This window comes from Parambassis ranga, chromosome 2 (assembly GCF_900634625.1).
Source record: "Parambassis ranga chromosome 2, fParRan2.1, whole genome shotgun sequence".
Classification (NCBI taxonomy): Eukaryota; Metazoa; Chordata; class Actinopteri; family Ambassidae; genus Parambassis; species Parambassis ranga.
Window position 1 is genome coordinate 14,883,950 of NC_041023.1, and position 21,365 is coordinate 14,905,314.

The following is a 21,365-nucleotide window of genomic DNA, read 5'->3' on the forward strand; positions in this document are numbered from 1 at the left end:
ATTTATGGCACCCAGTCGTCTCCATCGGACCCAAATGAAAAGCCAATAAGGTGTTTATAGACTTATACGTCTTCATATAATGCCCTGCGGCTCGTTAAGTTTTTATATCCAGTGTTACCTCTGAGAGGACCCTCAGGTAACAAGTTTGCATTCGGCTCTGGTTCTGTGTCATCAGTAAGCAAACAGTAAAGTGGCTTTGGGAAACATTTGGGCTCTCAGGCAGAGCTGCGGTGCCAAATATAGACTGAATGAAGATTTCATTGTGTTGTAAACACACTTAAACTGTCATTATGATGGAGTTTACCGGCCTTTATCTTCCTGTATGAACAGTTTCCTTCTCTAAATAATGAAGTGGGCCACTGCACATGACTTTAAGTAGAGATTTTTATACCCAGAGTATGTTGTTTCAATAAAAGGGAATAAAATGATGATGATGTGGGGACAGCTGGTGGACTCTGTGACATTTTCAGCCAACTGATTCATGGAGGCTGTGTGACATAATAAATTGGATGACTCGATTATTAACAGGGCATAATTAAACTGATAGATGGACATGCAAATTACAAAAAGACTTAATGACGTCAAACACTGTCAGAGCAGACACTGCTCATTAGAAGAAGGTAAAACAAACTTAAAGGTTACACACGGTTCAGTCAAAGTTCCTCCAATTAAACCACATCTAAGACATGATCTTCATGTCACAGAGCTGGGAATGTGTCCAACAAACTCAGCATGTCAAGGAATAATCTGCCATTTTACAAGCAAATCCCGATTTTGCCAGCAAGTTGTAACTGTTGACGAAGTCCCCAGTCCACCCTTCCCAGACAGAAAATAAGTGAAACAATGGATACACCCACGGCCTTCACATCTCAAGACACTTCTGATGAGGGCACTTCTGCAGGTGGACTACATGGAAAGGGAACGATTACATCAAGAGGATTCAGCATGAGATTCCAACAAGAGGAGGAAGCCTTGAACTGGTCCAACACTCGGACTCCTACCTCTGAGATGAAAGAGCTCAGTGCCATTTTAAAACACTTACTGCTTTGGATCACTTTCTGGGGGGGTCTAAGACACCCAGACTTTGACTACTCCACAACCACTAGTCTGCGTATGTAAATGTAGGACAGAGCCATGTTAAAAAGTAGATTTTTTTGTTTGTGTTTAACTTGGCTTTAGGCTTTATGCTCAGCTTCCCCCCTACACACAACAGGTGGACTGTCATGGTCAAAACTCTGATCCTGCTGCCTCAGAGACAGAGCAACATCAAACACATTTCATTTGATATATCAAACCATGGTCGCTCCTGTCTCCCTCAGCTGAATAGTGTTTAGAAAGCGCAAATACTAAAAATAATCTCCAGAGCCAAAAAGAGGATTTAGCACTTGGTTTTAGGCTCTGATAATTAGAAATGCATTTAGGTCTTCAAAGGCTGGCTGCAGATAGGAGATCAGAGACCTTCCTTAGCCGTCAAAGCTCTGTAAAGAAATGTCATGAGATTTTTTTTTTCTTCTTCCTCTTCCCCTGCCTTTTCTACCTTCAGGGCATTCATACAAATACAGGCATAACTCATCCCACATTCAGTTTTTAATGATTGTAAATGATATACCTCTTCTCATAGTGCTTCTTCAAAGCTGCTATTCTTTTAGGCTAAAATAGAGGGGTAAAGGTGAGCGGAGAAATCCTGCCTTTGAGCTTCTTTTCAGGGCTCCCTTTGATCGAGGTCTGAATATATGTGTGTGTGGTTCTGTGTGTGTGTTTATGTAAATAAACAAAAGTGCCATGTTTCAAAAGGCAAAAAGATTTGTGATCAAATACGACCCACATAGAAAGTGCGTCTGTGTATATGTGTTTAAATCAGAGGGTTTGGCTCTTTCCCTGCTAATGACACACACTCTAGACAGGACTTTGAATGCAGGAAAACGCCACCACCATCACCTCAGCCGTCACCCAGCTTTCCCTGCATCATTACCCCCTTTGCTTTGAATGTTTCATGCACGTAACCAATGCAGAAAAAAACATAATTTACCACCTCCCCGCTCCACATATCGCTAACAATTATTCATGGAAACTTGTAATTATGTGGAGGAGACATTTTCCTGTTCATTCCCCATGAACAATATTCGTGTTCTGACTTATTGCAGCAGTGAAGAAGCACATCCATGTGGCACTTTTTTGTCGCTCCATATCTGTGGGTGTTGACTTTATGTATTATGTGTATACACTGTTTTATATGCAGCTCAACGAATGATCAACCACGTAGCGAAAACTCCTGTCTCACCTGCTAATTTAAAACACAATGCTTTGTTTCTCACCTCGCTGCTCTGCTCAACAGGCATGCATAAGGAGCATCATACACCTTATGATTTTTTATATTTATTTATTTTTTTGTTTTTTTGTTGAGGGGTGATGGGGGAGAATATCTCACATGCACAGCAAAGAGGCCATCAATCAAAGGTGGCAGGGAGTTTTTTTTTGTCTTTTTCATATATCAGGAACTTTTGCTCTTTCCCGTCGTGTTTAAGCAATCTGATTGTTTGCCAGGATCGACCCCCTTCTCACATGGAGGTCACAGGGTCCTTCTTGAGTGTCGAGTTGGATTTGTCTGGTTTGGCCTTTAGTTGTTTGTGTGCGCACACACACACACACACACACAAACAACGCATGCACATGCCTGAATAAAATGCACGCCCAAACACAAGCTGCAGGTAGGGCGGAGGGTGAGCCCTCTCGACTCCGAAACAACACCTGGATCCAGACAGCTGGCCTGATGAGGTCTGATGTGGCCTCAGGCGTCTGAAACTCTGCATTCTCAATAGACTCGCTCAAGCTACCTGCAGCGTTTCCTACTGCAGAGAGGTCAGACAGGACCATCCAACCTCAGCGGCCAGGGTGTGCTTTAGATGAATTTTGAAGAAAGCTTTTTATTTATTTATTATTATTGCAAGACTCTTGCAGTGTTCTGTGCATTAAATCCCCTCAGCTTCTTTCCAGATCCAGGATTGGCAGTTCAATAAAGTCTATGTTACTGAAAAAGTCACTAAGTTACGCCAAAACCATATTTTCTGTGGCATCCCGAAGGGGTTATTTAAAAGGAACGAAAGAAAAAATGGAAAATGGAAAATAAGATTTCAAAATGATTTCTATTGGGTATAAAAAATGGCAATAGATTATCAACTCCCATCCTTCTTTTTAATCCCTAACTGTAACCGGTAGGTTTTTAAGGCAACTTTAGCAGCAATTCAAATTAATCAAATTAACAGTGAGTGAAAACAAAACGGTTCGTGGTGTCTGCGGGTGCCAAACTTTGGACTCCTGAGTAAAAGTCAGGTTGCATGTACCCCCACCATCTGTAGCCTATCCCTAACATGGACTTTTTCCAATTGTATTAGATCAGATGATGTTGGGTGAAATGTTATTTATATACTCCCCTCAGCATAAACATAACTATGTGTCTGGATGATGTATTATCGACCAGATTGTTGAAAATCAGCCTTAATTCAGTTATCTTATTCTCAAACTGTTACTGTTATTTCATCTGCTTTAAGCGCTGTCATACAATTACATGAAAACTGAGGCCTAAAGTTTAGACACAGAGACCTCAACCTAGCACAACTACAATGCTATAGCAATCACCTGCAGTCTTTGTCCATTTCATTAGTTTTGTGTTCACAAAGAACTCAATTGCTTTAACTTAAGCTCTTTCAAGTTTTTCCACTTCAAAAGACATTTCTGATTTTGGCCGAGACATGAAGTGCATTAAGTACTTAAAGTGACAGTACACCTGCTTTCAGTGCTTGTCCTTCAACTGCCAGTGTAGCTACATTTAAAAATATAATTAAAATCTATGATTTCAATATTATTGAAATCATAGATATATTGTTAACTAACCTCAAGCTAGAACTCCAAATTAAACACCTGCTGAAGCTTCAACATCTTTAAGAATTAATTTTCTGTTTCCACAAATCAACCTGACAACCTAGGCTACTTATAATTTCTTCCTGATTTCTGCTTATCTTCACTCTCCTGTGACCTACAAGGACAAGTTTGTCCTCATTTATAGGTTAAGATATGGCTACTGCCCACACTTCACAGACCCGGCTGACCCCACAAGCACACATCTGCCAGAAATACAGCACACTCAAACGATTCAGTGACTCAGTCACCTCTAAACTTTAAGTACTTTTTTCTCCTTCTACCATCAAGCTCAGCCCTGCAAGTTAAAGCAGTGTGAATTCCATTAAGATATTCCACCCCCACCACTCTCTCCTTGTGGTTTTGAGTATGATATGAGCTGAGGAGTTAATAAGCGTATTAATTACCTGTGTAGGAGACAAACCAGCTCCCAGAGCGAGCCCCCCCACCCCCCCATCCTCCCACACACCAACAAAGTACCGTCACAGTCGTGTTTAAATGAGCCATCATCGTCACACTGTCTTCAAGGTCAGCCCAGACTCTGCTGTTAGCACAGTATCTGCTACTGGAAGTCTATAAAGCCCAGGCCGTAATAAGAATAATTAGAATAATACAAGGTCAAACAAAACAACAGAGGACATGGAGAGTGGGAGAGAAAGATCAGAATAAAGTAGAGGAAATGGTTGTGATCCTACTGGAGATCGAATGTGGTCACGACTCAATGTTCAAGTTTCTAATTATCTGTCAGAAAGTGAGTTTTCCGCATACATGGGCTTAACAGACGGCAAACAGCGAGACTGACTTGTCTGGACATGTTGAAGTAAAGTGTCAAAACTCCACAGATTTACTTGACTGCATGTCATCCAATACAGTATGTCATTCACACCTACACACACACACACACACACTGAGCTATAACGTGATATCTCCTCTGAATTTCAACTTAGATGTATCTGATGCTTTGGGCATGCAGGGGCATCAGCCGCTTACTCACAGCAAGCTCCGGTAGAGGAGGCCAAAAGCACAGCCAGAGAAGAGGAGCATCGACTCAGTGTGTACAGTGCATACAGCCAGAGGTCAGCGCAGTTCAGCACAAATAACAAGCAGAACAAACAGCAGGATTTCATTTCTCAGCTGCAGTCTTTCTCCTCACAATTCTTATAGGAATTGCTATACACCAGTGCTGTCATGATAGCAAATTTTCATCTTTCATTGGATGTAGCAGTCAGATGTTTTTTTAGGTTTCATTTTTGTTTACTGTGTGAATTGAATCCATACTGTGGTTGAGACTAAAACTTAAGTCACATACTGTCTTTAAAGGCATTGATTTGGTAGCTGAGCTCTTCAAAGTCTATTTAGGTAGCAGTTTTCAATGAGCCAGGTGGTATGTCTTTCTGCATGAGTATGTAAAAAGACCACCACAAACATTTGGAGGCAGCCAGACAGGATTCTCATGAGGAACCTTTTTACTCTTCAGTCTAGCTTCCACTTGTACTTTTGCTCCTGTTTTCTATGGTTGTTGGGGTACAAAGTCATCTTGGTTAGATTTAGGAGAAGACAGTGGTTTAGGTCTTTATTGCTATGGGAATCAGTCTCACTCATTAACAATATGATATTAATGACTGTTATGGCTGACTATGCCTAAAGTTCAGGAAATTATTTAGAAGTTATTATATATATATATATAGAAGTTATTTGGCAGTAAGGATTTACCAATTTTCCTGAGACCCCGACCAAGCATCTGTGTTCTCATCTAATATTATGTCAAGAAAATGATTTGTCTTTCAAACAATCAAAAATATAAAATTTAGATCCACCAAAGCTGCTCACCAAAATGTGTCCAAAGCTTCAAAGAAAAACATCTACTGATGGATTCTCACTCTCCAATGTGTGGCTGCTTTCCAGTCCTGGCTCTGATTTTGTCCACCAGTTTATTTTGACTGGGATTCAGCTGGAGGACATGCAGGGCTATTTCATGTTAACTCATTGCTGTTTTTACCATTCAACCCCCATGCAGGAGTCTTCTTTCAACAGCCAGAATCCTCTCTGTTAGCCCAGTTCTTTTTACGATCAATCCATTAACGATTGGTGGCAACGGAAATACCTTCAGCAAACATGCAGCAATTCAAGCAGCACAGAGCTGCTTTTTTAATTGAACTTTTTTGTCACACAAACAATTGCGTGACAGGAATTAGAGGTAGGGAGAAGGATCAGCACACGTGCCCACTGGGTTTTGGCACTGGCTGTCATCTCCAGGTTGCTGGTGCTTGAGAGTGTGTGCTGTGCCTCTGGATCCTCGCGGCCTCATTTGCATTCACATGACAGAGCAGTGGCCGTAAAAATGACACAGGCAGGAGCATAACATAATGGCCTTTTTTAAAGTAATCATGTCCTGAGTGGGTATATATATATGAATGTCTCAAAGTGTGTTATGGTAAAAGGGCAAGAGTTACAGTGCCTGAGTGTGTGTTTGTGTGTGTGTGAGAGAGAGAGAGGGGGAGTGAGAGGAGGGAGGCTTACTTTCCCGCTTCATGGGGCTGCTGCACATCATCAGTGAAGTGAAAGACAGCATTCTGGCATCTTTTACACACCAATACACAGGAGAATAAATTCCCCTCACTAGACCACCCTTTCTTACACACAAACCCACAGACACCCACACACACACCATACACACCACACACCATACCCACACACAGCAGCAAAAGCAGCAGCAGCAGCCGCTTAAAAAAAAAGCATAAACATCAGGCGCAAAGAAGTTGCTGAGAAGTGAAAAGCCGCCTAAGCTGTTGATCCTGTTTGCTGCTTTGAAATTTTCCAGGAAATCTTCCTTTTCAATCTTCTTTGCTGAGGGATGAGCGTGTGACGACTGAGGCTGGCGGGGACCAAGCCTTATCTATCGTGGGACAGCGTAGCACCCTCTGAAGCTCGGCACACCCAGGTGCTTCATCTCATGTGTCCTCTGCCAGTAAGCCCCTAAACCCTTATGACACAGCGGGGCGGCTGGAACATGAAACCATATGAAGGAATGTCGCCTGGTAGGCCAGCTTCTATGAAAGAGCAATTCAGAGAGTATAAATATTGATAAAGCTACAACAGGGGTTCCCACACTTTTTTTTTTAGCTCAAGAGTCCAAAGACAAATATGGATTCTGCCCAACTATCCATCCATCTGTCCATCTTTGAATGTCAAAGTGAAGAGGATGCAGATCATGTGTCTAAGCATCCTCTTGGTCAGCCTGGTGATTGGCTGGTTATAATGTCATGCTCAGCAGCCAATGGGGCAACCAAGCTATGCAAAAAGTTGAGAGAGCGGAGTCCTTAACATAGAAGTGCTTGGGCAGAACAGCAACCATGGGGCTTCAACTCCTAACATCTACTGAGCAGATTCTGATTCTAAGATGGCATCTGTTTCTAACATGACAGTACCTGTAAGTGGGATATTTTTGCCTTACTTTTGTACACGTTGTCCAACTTTATGTATAGTCTACAATCTGTACAGGATGTGCTAAAGAACAAGACCCATTACTCAGACAACGCAAGTAAAAACGTCAATATGCCCTTGGACTAAACACGAAGAAAAAAACTCTTTTTGAGTAAGACACATCCAGGAGATCTGTTCATTGGCCAACAGGAGAAAACTGAGGCAGCAGGCGGCACAACCAACTGTGAACGTGTGCAGCTGTGAGGAAAAACAGAGCAGGGAACAGTCTGCAAAAGAGCACACACAACTTCTTGGATAAAATGAAGGTTAAAAATACATGTGAAGCTGTCGCTTGTGTCTTATTTGAACATTTGACAGCTGTTGGTGTGGTGTTTCAGTAACTAGAGGTCAGATTTCTTTCAACATGAAAGGCTGTATCTCTGCAGCCCGCAACCCTACTGAGGGGGGAATGATGATGGAACGAGCAAAGTAAAGAGAAAAAGTTACAAGGGCCGGAGAGAGAGAGGGAAAATAAAAAAACACATATCCAGCTCTGAGGGGAGATGGGCTCTGCTTACTTTATCTGAACCAGATCGTGTTCATTTGAGGAGTTGCTAGGTGCTGCTGAGAGATGATCTGAATTATGGGAAGAATAAGTCGTGAGGAGGAGGAGGAGGAGGAGAGGAGGGGGAAGAATGGTGATTGCGACGATTCCTTTGTGGAAATTCTTATCTGACTGGAAGAAGGGGGACGCAGGCCCTGACAGATTCAGGGCACAGCGTGTCATCGCATGTTTTCCTTTTATTTGTCCTGTGAAATAGGACATGGTAAAAAAAAGGTCCTACTCATATACCCCTGTGTCATTTTTTCAAGGACAACCTATTTGGCTACAGCCAGGGCCTTATATAAACACAGGGACACCAGCAGTGTATGGTGTAAAAAATCAGAGGAATGGAATAGATGGAATTTTCTCTTACTTTCACACATATTCAGTCTTCAGTAACCTTTCCCTTCGTCTTTATAACACCCTCTCCAGTCTTCTTTTCTCACCTCCTTTCTCTCACTCTGCACAAAAGGACACATTGCTAAAAGGTGAGCCTTGCAATGAGCTGAAATTTCATCAGACAAGGGGGGACCTTTAATAGATCGCCAAAAAGAGAAGAAATCAACAGAAGAAATCAACACTTTTACGGAAAGGCCTATGCTGCATGCCAGCTCGACAGAAAATGCCCATAATCAACACATAACTGCAACTGTCTGTGCTACAAAGTAATAACCACCAACAAATTGAATTGCATACTTTTCATGCCACTTGTGTCATCAAGTGTTTTGTGGGGCAACTAAAATAGCCGGGAAAATCGTTTATCAAGGCAGCGGACGCTCTGTGCAGTCAGCAAAAAAGGTGGCAGGTCATGAATTCTGTTTTCCACAGGGGGTGGGGGTGGTGGGGGAGGATGAAAAACACTTCTGAGGGAATGAATGATAGAAAAGACACGTTGAGCTCAAAGCCTGACACTGCCGAAACACCTCTGGATGGCTGTGTGTGTGTGGGCTTTCTCAATGTGTCTGAATGTACTGACTGCATAAGGGTGCTGCACAGTAATTACACCTGCTGGTCTTTGACTATGACTTAGATTTTCGTGTCTTTGAGAAAAATCTTTGGGTCAGGAATAGTAATGAAATATATTCAAGTCACGCAGCAACAGTAAACCATGTTTTTCCTTAAGAGTTAAATAACAGGGTTATAATAAAACTGTAATTAGGCTATTCATGTTATGTGGCAGGGAACCCCTTGCATCAATGAACAACTGAAGACTGACTTCTGTTTTACCTCAAAGCACATGGATACTTACCCGAGTCGTGACTTGTGTCTCTGCTGGTGACATACTGTAGCAGGGTTCAGCTCAGAAAGTAGAAAATGCCAGACTTTTATGGTGCTCCTAATAAAAACGAGAAAAAACAAAGTCAATGGGGAATTAGATTTCACAGCTGACACATTAACACAAAACTTGTTTTTAAGTTAAAACACACATAGAGTGTAAGTACTTTATAGTTTTAGTTCAACCAGCACACTGACATACAAACAGAAAGGCACATCCAAGTTTCATCATTTTACTAAAATGAATAAGCTCGCGTGTGGCCTTTTTATTGATGCACCATTTGGTGCATCAATGATCCAAATCAGCAGGTGTATTGTGAGTAATGAACATTCAAAGACTTGTGCACGGGACATTCAAATGCATCTGTAGGATACTGAGTTGGCTTGAGGCTGTTACATGTAGCAGATGGTTGCAGTTTTACTGCAACACCATTATTCACAAAATGCCAGACAACAGGAAACACAAAGGGAGCTGTGCTAATTTGACTTGCAAATACTTCAGCGTGATTTCTGACACTTGCTGACACTCATAATGTTGTCTTATGTGGGCGACAAAAAAAAACTCTACTTTTAGAGTCATTTGTGAAAATAACAGATGACACAATTTGGATTTTTTTGTCCTCAAAATAGACATACCACATTGGGATTAACATTACTGCAGTTAGAAAGACTTTAGTGTGATTTGAGTACACAATTTTTAACAGTAGACAAATGTCTCCCCCATCTGGTTTAAGGAAGAAATAACAGGTAATCTAATCATTGAATTCAAATGGGTTACAAATAAAGGTGTTCACCCTGCAAGCATGCATACATATGAACACACACCCTGCAGTGTAAACATACACTGATACATAATTTATGAAGTAAAACATATGGTGTACTTCCAGCTGTCAGCCCTAAGGCCAAACTTTCAACATAAAGTTTGTGTTTTTTCAGTTTTTTTTTTAAATCATGTTGCTATTAAATTACAACACTGAGTATGTATGAGCAATAGAGCAGTAATGTTATTCTGAGGGCCAACAAGTTCATTTTACCTACTTGCATTCTGCCTTGCCCGTTATTATAAAGCACTTAAATCTTGAAAGTTAAAACACATTTACATGATGATAGGTCCATTGGCTGAATCTGGGACTAATATAACACTCACTGGTTCCCACTGGTGATGCTTTCATACACATTATTTCTGTATTAATGCCTCCTTTAGCTCAGCATCTTTTTATAATTTGTACATGTTTTTGCCATTTTTAGAAAAGGTGAGCTAACAGGCTCCATCATGACCACACATTTTTATTGTTATTTTGGCTTCGGCAGCATTTTTTTCAAATGAAAATGAATGACAATACTGCCATCCTGTGGTGCTAGGCCAGCATTCAGGATTTAGTTGCAACTTAATTTGAACAGGTCATGCGACAATGCAGCTCACAACACATCAGTGCCCTGTAAACTAGTTTCATGTCTGCTGTTTTCAGGTGGCATATGTAGGATAGTAAGTTTCTGAAGCAGAAGACTGGCTTAAACTTACAGCACTGCTCACCTTGTTGTTCAGCTACATCAGTTATCAGTCAACATCATCTTCTGTGACCGTGAGCTTCTGCTCAAGCAGATACAATCACACAGAGCTGGCACTTATCCTGAGATCTGCACTGAATGCATTAGAAAACATTTAGTTAAGCAGAGAATTAAATACCAATAACAAAAATGACTTAATAATTAATTAGTAGTCACTTCTCACTCACCATGTATTCTTAGCCAAAGGACATGACCACAAATCCTCTAAAATAATTTGACACATGTTGCTGATAGTTTACAATTTTATTGTTATTGGTTTCCCTTGTCAGATAAAAGCAGATAGAGAGGAGCATAATAATCAGAAAGGGCGTGCAGCTTTGGTGGTTTCCATCCAAAGCCGGACATGAGAACTTTTTGAGGTGAGTATATGTTAACAACACATGTCAAACCTCACTGTCATAAATGCTACATAACACTGTCCACATCATAAACAGTCACAATTAGGGCCGCTGTCAATGTTTCCTGACAGTTAGCCTGTAACACATTCGTGACACAGTTATTCTGAGGTAAGCTAGAGTTGGCTAGTGTTGTACTGAGCAAATAAAAATCTATTACTGCACGTACTGTCTATCTATAGTGTTGTGACTGTCCTGTTTCTGTATGCACAGTAGCTCTTCTCTACCTTGGCATAGCTTTGGCATTAGGAGGTAACATGGTAGCACCCTGTCGGGGGCCATTTAAACACAAGCATCTTTGTTCATTACATGAACATTTAGGAGGCAATTCCCAAGGCCTTGGGCCAGTGAATGGAAGGGACAGAGTAATGCAAAGTTAGCCATTTATATTTCAAGTTTAACAAATAACAGTTATTATATACTGCTAATGTAGTTTGAAGGAAAGCACCCATGTTTATTTCTGGGTTATGTCATCTGGAAAGCCTTCCTATTACAATTATATTGAGATCCACATTGAAGTGCAGCTTTGCAGTCATACACATGAGCTGAAGCTTTAGCTTATTCCAATAGGAGAGAAGGTGCTTGTAACATTTAGGTTGACACTTTTTTGATCACATTTAGTTTTAGCGTTCTTTCAAACGATAAAAAAAGAAAAATCTGAGTAGACTTTATGCAACTAGTCTAGCTCCACTGGTGAGGTTTGAGACAAACTGACAGCAGCATTTGGTATAACAAAGAATACAGATGACAAATAGATATTTTGTTATATTGTCCTAGGCTTGATTGGCTATTATAAAAAGGTATAAATAACACTTTCTGTTTTGGTTAAACACAGGCAAGATGAGGAAAATCAAGCACATGTTAAGACACAAAAGAAACCTGGTGCTTCACTGTCATCCATGATTATCTGGGATTACCTGAGATTCCAGTTGTCCCTCAGGGCTTTGCGGATTTGATGGCAACAGCACTCGTTGATTGATCGACTGATTTAAATCAATCGACTGATTGAGGTTAGAGTCTCGTGAGCCAGATGGGGTCAAAGACATTCAAGCAAGCAAAGGACATTTTCTTTCACCACAAACTTGATCCACGACGCCATCGTCCAAACACACCTGACCTGCAGGCTCAGTACATTTATGTCACCACAGTCCATCAAACAGCGACCCTTTGAAAAAGCTAAAAGAAGGCATGTTGCAAAGAAAGCAGAAAAGGCTTAGCTTAAAATGGGCGAGGTATCCTTTATATAATTTTCTCTCTAAGGAATTTAGGCTTTTTAATACCATCTTGGAATGCACTATATATTGATATATATACTGTATATTGCCTTTAATATAAGCAGGATTACTGTTGATAAATACAGTGACCTCCTTACCATCTGAGGCACCTCAGCGAGCTTCAGCACCCTCCTTTCAGTGATATTTGGGTGTTGTAGGCCCGTAAGGCCCTACATGGGTGGAGCAGGGGACACTTACTGTTTTGCTATTTCTTCTGATTAAAATTCAAATATGATGATCCAAACTCCACCACCTTAAATCACTCTTCATCCACAGTCTCCCTTTTTGAATCCTCTTCTTTCTGTTCCAGGACCTGAGGGCTGGGGCTCGGCAGGGTGGCCACCTCCGTGGTAGCCAGTGAGGAGGGATCTTGTTGTTCAACAGTCCTCTGGGAAGATGCGTCTTCCTGTGCAAAAGCACACAGCAGATTAGTGAGGAACTTGGTGTAAGGGAGACCTTGTTGCCCACATACTGAAGCAGCTTAGACTGTTACAGGCCTCAAAGGGTGTGCATTAGTCTAAAGGTCCCCACGAGCAGCTTCAGCTTGGTCTGCTTGTTAAGGTCACTGAAATAGCTGTCAGATTCTTACAGACTTTGTTTATGCACCTCTTCCCGTAGTGACCAGTTTCTACAGCTGCCCCTGTGACTTTAAGCAATTTGTACAGTGGAGTAACATTAGCGGTATGCTATGTGTTACACAGGAGGTAGCTCCAGAGGGGAGATAAGAGTCATTCAGACTGAACTGTACTGTAGGTCACCTCCATATTAAAATAGACATGGAACATAAAAATAAACACTTTGGTCTCATTACACATCAGTAAACAGAAGTTCTATATGTAACTGCAGCTAGAAAGCCTGTCATGTTGTTGTCATGGGAGATGTCCTCATTTACACGTTTCCGAATACAGATCGTAACTGCTAACAATACTTTTACACTCTTAAAGCAAAAATGATCACAGCCAAAAGGTCACTGTCTATTTTTTGTCTTGGTCAAGTGGCTTACTTGCTCTGCGAACCGATGGTTCACCTGCTCTGCAAACTCTTGCATCTCTCCCTCTTCACCATTTGAGTGGCAGCTTGGGCTTGGCACCTCAATTCCATGGCTTTCCAAAATGGCAGCTTCTGAGTAAGGCAGAAAAGCAGAGCTTGGATAAATATGATTGTGCGGGTACATTTCTGAGTGTCCACAGAGGCATATGTGGCTAATGCAGCCTCTATTTGCCATCAGGTCTCACCTATATTTGCTCTTCTCTTCATCTCCTTCCGACGATTGGCAAACCAGTTGTATACCTTCAGCGCTGTTACACGCTCAAATTCAGACAGTTTACAGCCTGGGGGATAACAAAAACAAAACATACAAATGTGACCACAAACCGCAGTTACTTATTCAAGTAAACCATGACTGTGTTGTGCTGATATACTCTGGGAACGTTCCCTCCTTATAGGTATTACTACCTGGCTTCTGGATTACAGAATTGCAGGCGTTGGCAATTTCTTCTCGCTTGGCCTCATCTGGGTACTGGTTCTCCATGAAGAAACTGTACGAGAAAAACACTGTAGTATTAGAAACTGTTAAAACATCCTGCATCCCAGCTTCTGCAAGTATTACAGGGTGGCAACAGTCTGAGCAGAGCTAGTTACGCCCTAATTTTACACCTCATCAACTTTTAGTCTCTGTATTGAGCCACAGGAGAGTAAGGACAATATTTATACAGTGAGACAGCGTCAAGAACGTCTTGCTGAAAAGAACCAGATTAAGGAATGCATTAGGAGGATAAATTCTGTAATTTAGTTTGAAATCTCTTCCTAGACTTATAAATATGTTTTTTTCATAGAGAGATAAAAACCAATGTAAGTATCATTACTTCTTTTATCACTTTTATCACTTATGTGCCTTACTTATGTCTTGCTTTTTTCTGTCCCTGCGGAGCTGAAAAAGGATAATTTTCTCACATTACAAAACACACAGGTATCAATTTCCACCAGGGCTCTTATCCTCTCACCCTTTGAGATGCCCTATCCTGTCTCTCTCTCTCTCTCTCTCTCACACACACACACACATATACACACTCAACATCATCTTCACCTCTACTGTACCGTCCTTGGGTCTAAACTAGCTCATGAGGATCAGCACTGCAGTGGAATTGCGTAATCTGAGGGCAGTGCTGGTGAGTGTTGTCTGTGTGGTCTTATTACTGTGAGTGCCCAGACTGCACCCTATACTTACAGCAACCATGTAATAGAGAAATCAATTGCACATGGTGGGTACTGTGCTCTTCTTTCTCAGCATCCTTCTGAGTTACTGAGAAGACTGTCTGGGACAAATATGCTACAGAAGAGCAGGGTCACAATATACCTGATAGAAAATAAGCCTGCATCATCATAAACTGGAAACTGAAACTAAACTGAACAAGGACATTTAAGTTGGGGAGGTTATAAGAATTAAAAAAAACTTCCAAAAAATGAAATATTGAAATATTGATATGAGAAAACTCACCTCAAGCAATCAGATACTAACTAGTAGGTACTACTAGTAAACTAAACAACTAAAAGGTATTTAAAGCTTTAGCCAGAGAGTGTGGGTTTGTAAGCAGAAAATACCTGATCCAACTTTGTCAAAAGATAAAGACCACTTGGTGGCTATATCTCACAACCCGCCTCCCTGTCAGCAGTGGTGTAAACCAACCAACAGTGACACAAAGAGTAACAAACAAGGCCACCAGTAACTAAAGGATGTACTGCAAGTCTGATCATTGGTAGGTCCAGCTGTCAAGTTAAAAGACTTGGTGCCTAAGGTCCTTGCCTAATACTGCTATAGTAATAAAGCCTGCTCACCTCTCCATAATTGATTGGCACTCCTTCCTCCAGGTGAACCTGCTTCCTCTACGTAACCTCAGAGGACCACCAACTATCCCTGTTCTGTCACCAACCATGATCCCCGTCCTCCAGTCAGGTTCCTCCTTCACCAAAGAACGCATTGATAAGGTGGCACCTGAAGAAGACAGAACAACCATCAGTTTTACAGTCAAGAATTGATGCCACAGAGATGGTGGTCATGAACTCTGCATCTAAAGGTAAAGTGCTATAATAACACTCAATGCTAAATTCTAAACAGTTGTCACTATGTGAAAGGAGGGACTACACTGCTCTGTGAAAATAAAGTCATTTAAACCCACTATAACAGCCTCCTGGCCATGGGGCAGGATATGAATAGCAGGGCGCTCCTGCATTTTGACATTTAGAAGTGCTAACAGTTTATCCATGCCATTTGATTAAATGCTTCCCAGCTAGCACGAGAGAATGGATGGTGACTGGGCTTGCAGACCAGCTGAGTGGCAGGCGCCTCCCGTGAGAAGCTGCTAAGGTCGGGGGAGGGGACAGTGTGGTTACCTGGCTGGGCCTGGGCAGCTGCGGCAGCAGCAGTATACCATGGCAGCAAGTGCATCAGCAGCTCTCTCTGCCTGCTCCACGATGGGTTGGGGTTGAGGTTGGTGTTGGGGTTGGGGAGGACGTTGGGGAGGCTGCCACTTGCCCCTGCTACCGTCCCGTCTCTGTCCCCTCCCCTGGCCCTGGGCATGGGACTCACGCTGTGCTGGCTTTCACTCCATCTCAGCCCTTAAGTCGGGACAAAACCAATAGTCAGGCAGGCTACAGCCATGGGTTCGGTTATAGACACCAGTCGTGGCAATAGTTGGATAGTTTTCTGTGTCTCTGGATTAACTGACACACTCCTGTAGACACTGCCTTGAACTTTTCAGCCATTTAAAACCAATTACCTGCTTTGCAATGAATTTTAGCATATTTACCAATTAAAAGAAAATTTGAATTTACTGCTATAAAATGGGCAGGTCAATAGGAGCCTACGTAAGAAACAAAGCACTGTGGCCACGTTGGATTGGAAACATTGCAGAAAAGGTCATTATTGTTAGTATCACTGCTGATAGCCTGTTTGTTAGCCATGTAGGAATGAAAACCAGCACCAGAGTACCTCCAGCATCAGGGCTGAGAACTACAGAGGAGCTATAGCAAAGCTTGGGTGGATCGGTGGAAGAAACCAAAGGATTAAGATGAAGGGAGGCAGCAGGGACAGCAGATGGTCCATGAGAAGCTTTGTTTATTTCATAGACCAATCGTGTAAAAATGTCACTTTTTGGCATCATTCACTCTGGGTGCATGCTGTTTGACACACCTCCATAACAGCTGGAGCTGTTGCTGCTTATTTTTCCTGTGTTGTAGCTTTTTAAATGTGTGCCGGAGTTTGTAAGTAGCTGTATCCCTGCATTCTAGGACATGGAGAGGTCAACACCGACCTACTCTGTTACTCTAGCCTGTACAGACAAACCGCATTCACCCACTAAAGTTTCATTTCCTAACCAGAAACCTTAATATTATTGATTAGAATCTCCTGTGACGGGACTACCTTTATCATTTGTCTTTCCTCTGAAATTATAGATTTGTCTCATGTCCTTCCTTGACCTCACGGCCGTGGAGGACCACATTGGGAGTTAGTGCAAGGCATTAGAGGTGTGTGGGTTTACCATGCAGAAGGATGGGGGTAAAAAGGAGGACAGGTGGATGGGAAAGGGTTAGCAAGCAGTGATTCACATTCATAACAGAGAAGACACCCTATCCCCTTTTAATTTAAGCCCTCCATTATCTGATCTATAATCTGTCATCATTAACCTGACATTCAACCTTGTGGTGCTGATCCGCACTTTCTCATAATAATTCTTTCTGTACTTGACATCTATTTTCCCTGTGGGGGTTCCTATGCTGTGTCAAAGTCAAACTTTACACTTAATTTGAAGCATAGTCCTCGCATTGTATGTCCTTTCTTAATGGCAACAGGCCCTTCGTCTCACCTGGGTTATTCCTCTCCAGCAGGTACCAACGGTAAAAAGCCCTGCGTTTGGAGTCGCTCATCTCCAGTCCTTGCTGCAGCAACCACTGGGAGATGTAGCTCTGGCTGATTCCTGCATGAAGAAGGGAGGACATGCTACTTTAAAACAATAAAAGACACTGATTTATGTCAGCACACAGCAACAGTGCTTCTGAAATTGGCCGCGTTCCAGCTCTGGAATACTCCTGTTAAGCTAATGAAGCCATCCCAACATCAATACTCTAATTAAGGACATGTGATTTAGCACAACACATTTTTAGTGGAGGGGTGGAAAGAAGCTTAGTGATGTCAATTTGTTTCTACCTGTGAAATGCACCACAAGCCCATCTCGTTTAATGCAATAACAATATAATATGAACATAAATAATAACAGCTGCATTATCTATTATAGGTTCTAACCTCTGTACCTTTATCAATCCCAGGGAAAAAGGACTTTGACAATCTTCTTTGACCAATGAAGGTAAAATATAAATCTCCATAATCCAGAGGATATGGAACAAAAATGTCCAGTTGAAAACAATGTGGTCAACCTAAGCATTCTGCACCAGTTATTTTAAATGCCTGGCCATTTTTGAGGAAGAATAAATACCCCCTTTCAGAGATCCCCATCTCTTCAGTGTCACTGATAATAAAGGATTTCATCCAGCTGTGGCATACCTTCCTGTCACCTTTTGTATTACAGGAGACACTGCTTTGAGACATTTGTTTTGTAATACAGAGTTGACTAAACTGGAAAGCGACCCTAAGAACTCAATAAAGGAAAGTCATACATTCTAAATGATTCCACACTTAGGGACAACTTCACAGAAAAAGCAGAGAACCTGTAACTTGTCCCACAATTGCCTGAGAGATCCTGCGGTTGTTAAGGAAGGTTTTGATTTCTTCTTTCACCAGGTTGCTGTCTCTCCTGTAAAAGTAATGAAATCATGACATTAGAGCCATTATACTGTGGCTAAAACACTAGCCCTTTGCTCTGACTAACCTTATTCACTGATGTGTCTCTTTTTTCAGCCATCCCTAAACACCTGACCTGAATTAACTCCTCTAAAATTCTGGAGAATAGGCCTGCACCTCTGGGGACAATAGCTGTCATTATCTGATGTTATAATAGTCTCTCTTGCTCTCTTTCTCTACTATTCTTTTGGTCTTTCTCATCCTCACCCAGCACTAATGCATCTGTGATAACACCACCATCTTCCCTCTGCCTTTCTCACCTCATGTACTCCTCCACCTTTTCCTCCAGGTCCCACTCTTCATCCCCCATCATGTCATAGCTGAATGAGCGCTGAACTGCCACAGTGGGAGGGTAGAGTGGTGGGGGTGAAGCCTCATAACTGTTGCTGGGGGACAGCGCAGCACCTTCCAGGCCTGAGGTTTGCGTGGTCGCAGAAGCCAGGGAAAGTGAAGAGGAAGAGGATGAAGATGAGGACGGAGCTGGAGCAGCTGTGGTGGGAGTGTTGTTGGATGGGGCTGGGTGGGAGTCACAGTGTGATGGGCGGTGGTCCGGGTCAAGCCTCTCCAGGGACTCCAAAGCATGGATGATCTGAGGTTTTGTCATGCCGGAGAGACGCAGGCGCTGGAGGAGGTCAATCTGTTCGATGGTGTAGCGCGGCTCCACCCCACAGCACTCCATTCTGGCATCTGCAGACATATCGTAGGGGTGCGTGTTTTGTCAAAGTGAACCTGACACTGGCAATCAAAACGAAAAGCAAGACCAAATTTGTAAGCGAATATGAACCAACTGTCACCCTATTAATACACCACAGAACTGATTGTTGATTCCTCACCAGATTAACTGTGCTACAAGACATCAAAAAGTGTTACCAAGACAAACAGTGCTATATTTATCTCTACTCAGCACAAACCTTAAATATAGATAATATGTTACAGACTCCTTCAGAACCTGTGGACAAACTGATAAATGATGAAAGGATTATTAATAGATGAAAACCCAAACAGATGCACAGCTCAAACACTATTCTTCCTTTGGAGGAGTTCATTTATCTTGAAGACAACATCTGATTTTGCAATGAATTACAGTGATAATAACAACTAAAAGATAACTTTATATAATTGGACTTAAAACAGACCAGACTGCATTCTCCTCTGAAGAACCCCTGGGTCATTCGCAATTTTGGCAACCTTTCAAACACTTGGCACAGGCACTTGGGGCTAACCTTGCTCTATTTGTCCAGGGTGGAATTAAAGTAAGATCACCCTGGCATACATAACCTAACATCAGGTCCACTCAGCCGAGTCACTTCTGTCCATCCTTTTACATTTTATTCCCATCTGTCCTGCATCGATGCAGGGGCTTCATCTAAAAACACACCAATAAAGACCTCAATAAACTCATTTAGAAAATCTAAAATACTTGCTTACTTTAAAACATTTGTAACACAAAACCAATGACTAAAATCTGTTGCACTGTCACATAACATAATAATGTAACAAACAGACCTAACTCATTTAAACAACATTTAAGTTTATTGGCTTGCATGCCAAGTTTACCAGAAACACAACATAAATATACCACTGTATAAAGTACATTTTTGCAAAGATTTCAGTTGCACTATATGCATTACAGTAATTTAATCAGTTTTTAACCACACTCGTGTTCTGCTATCTTTCTGTGCGAAGCTATGAGTTACAGAACTAAGTAGCAGGATGACTGCCTGAAAAGTGTCCCATCTTTAACGTTACCTTACCTGATGGAGGGGGAGACACGGACAGGCGCCCCGGGAGTGGTTCAGTGCGTGGGGTCGCAGCGGGGACACACCACTGTCGCATGGCTCAGCGGAGTTCAGCTCGGCCAGACCTCTATGGAGTCAGACAGGAGACTTGCTGCAGTGTGTTGCAGTTAAACTGCCTCTATTAGCATGTTGGCAAACCCTCAACAGCAGATGACTCGCTAGCAACTTGCTATGTTGGCTAAAGCTAGCACCGAAAAGTCTGGTTGGTTCCCCTGAGCCCCAGCCTCCCATCAGTAGCCGCTGTGCTGTCCTGCTAGCGAGCAGACTAGAAAGTGGAAGTGTAACCTTCAAAGTAAAATAAAATAAAATAGTATTTCTATTATTATTTATTATTAGTAGTAGTAATGTAGTGTTTAGTCTAAACTGCAATGTATTTGAAGAAGCTGGCTCAGTAGATAGAGCCCCTATATTCCTCGTAAATGCAACATTTGTATGTATACTTATTTCGTATTATAAAATAAAAAACAAAATATCAGGTTGACAAACATAACATTAGACATACTAGAATTATAAAACTTATTAAATTATTACAGGGTTTATAATAACCACCTAGGTGTTTCTGTTGTGTTTTGCAATTATGAAAACGGTGACAGTTGTTTCACTACTGAAAAATATTGCTTTTATTTTGAAGGATATAGCAAACGTTAAAACTGCGTCTAGTTAGCTTGACACTACAGTCTTTCTTATCTCGGCTAACAACTCACCTAAAACTTGCACCTTGGAGGTTATGCAGACAGTAGTTCAAAGGGCCTGTTATTTGTTAACGGTTTACGATTCTACGTGACTGCATTTCAATATTTTCGATGTTTAGGTTGAGGGTTTGGGACAGAGCAAGCAGCTAACAAATTAGCTTGCTAGGTAGCTAACTTAGCTGGTAGCTAGCAACGGAGTGTCCCACCGCGGAGCACCTCTCTTACCTCCCGTTGTTGTGGAGAGATAGCTGCAGCCGGCTGGACGGGCAGGAGAGATAGTTAAAACTGTACACAAAGTGTCGGTCCACCACACCCCAACGGTCAAAGTAACTCCTCCGTCAGCTGCTCACTGTTAACTAACAAGCGGAGGGTAAACGATGCGGGGTCATATTGTCTTTCAGGCTATGCAGTGGGGAAATAGTGTATGCAAATGTGAGGAGTGTGTCTCAATTTGTGACCCCTCACCCGACACGACTGTGAAAGCAGCAGGAATTATTATTATGATTTCCGGTTGCACTGCACATCTACTAAAAACACTACAGCTACATTCAATAGGTTTAACAAC

General features: G+C 41.9%; 1 protein-coding gene across 6 annotated transcripts; it reads right to left on the reverse strand.

Annotated features, from left to right (window-relative positions):
- Positions 1-11,052: 11,052 nt before the first annotated feature.
- Positions 11,053-21,238, reverse strand: LOC114432290 (homeobox-containing protein 1). Of its 6 annotated transcripts, XR_003670243.1 has the most exons (12): positions 21,026-21,238; positions 20,064-20,175; positions 18,570-18,996; positions 18,177-18,262; positions 17,318-17,428; positions 15,846-16,070; positions 15,291-15,447; positions 13,911-13,993; positions 13,691-13,786; positions 13,459-13,577; positions 12,554-12,861; positions 11,053-12,357 (listed from the first exon to the last, which is right to left on the reverse strand). XR_003670243.1 is itself a non-coding variant. In XM_028400211.1 (11 exons), the coding sequence occupies exons 2-11, from the start codon at positions 20,143-20,145 to the stop codon at positions 12,715-12,717; spliced, it is 1,530 nt and encodes a 509-aa protein (XP_028256012.1). In that variant the 5' UTR covers positions 20,146-20,175; positions 21,026-21,238; the 3' UTR covers positions 11,053-12,714. The 6 variants fall into 6 exon arrangements, 5 of the variants coding, with proteins under 5 accessions (XP_028256012.1, XP_028256011.1, XP_028256015.1 ...); XM_028400211.1 differs by having other exon boundaries at positions 11,053-12,861; positions 13,459-13,574; XM_028400210.1 differs by having other exon boundaries at positions 11,053-12,861.
- Positions 21,239-21,365: the final 127 nt, after the last annotated feature.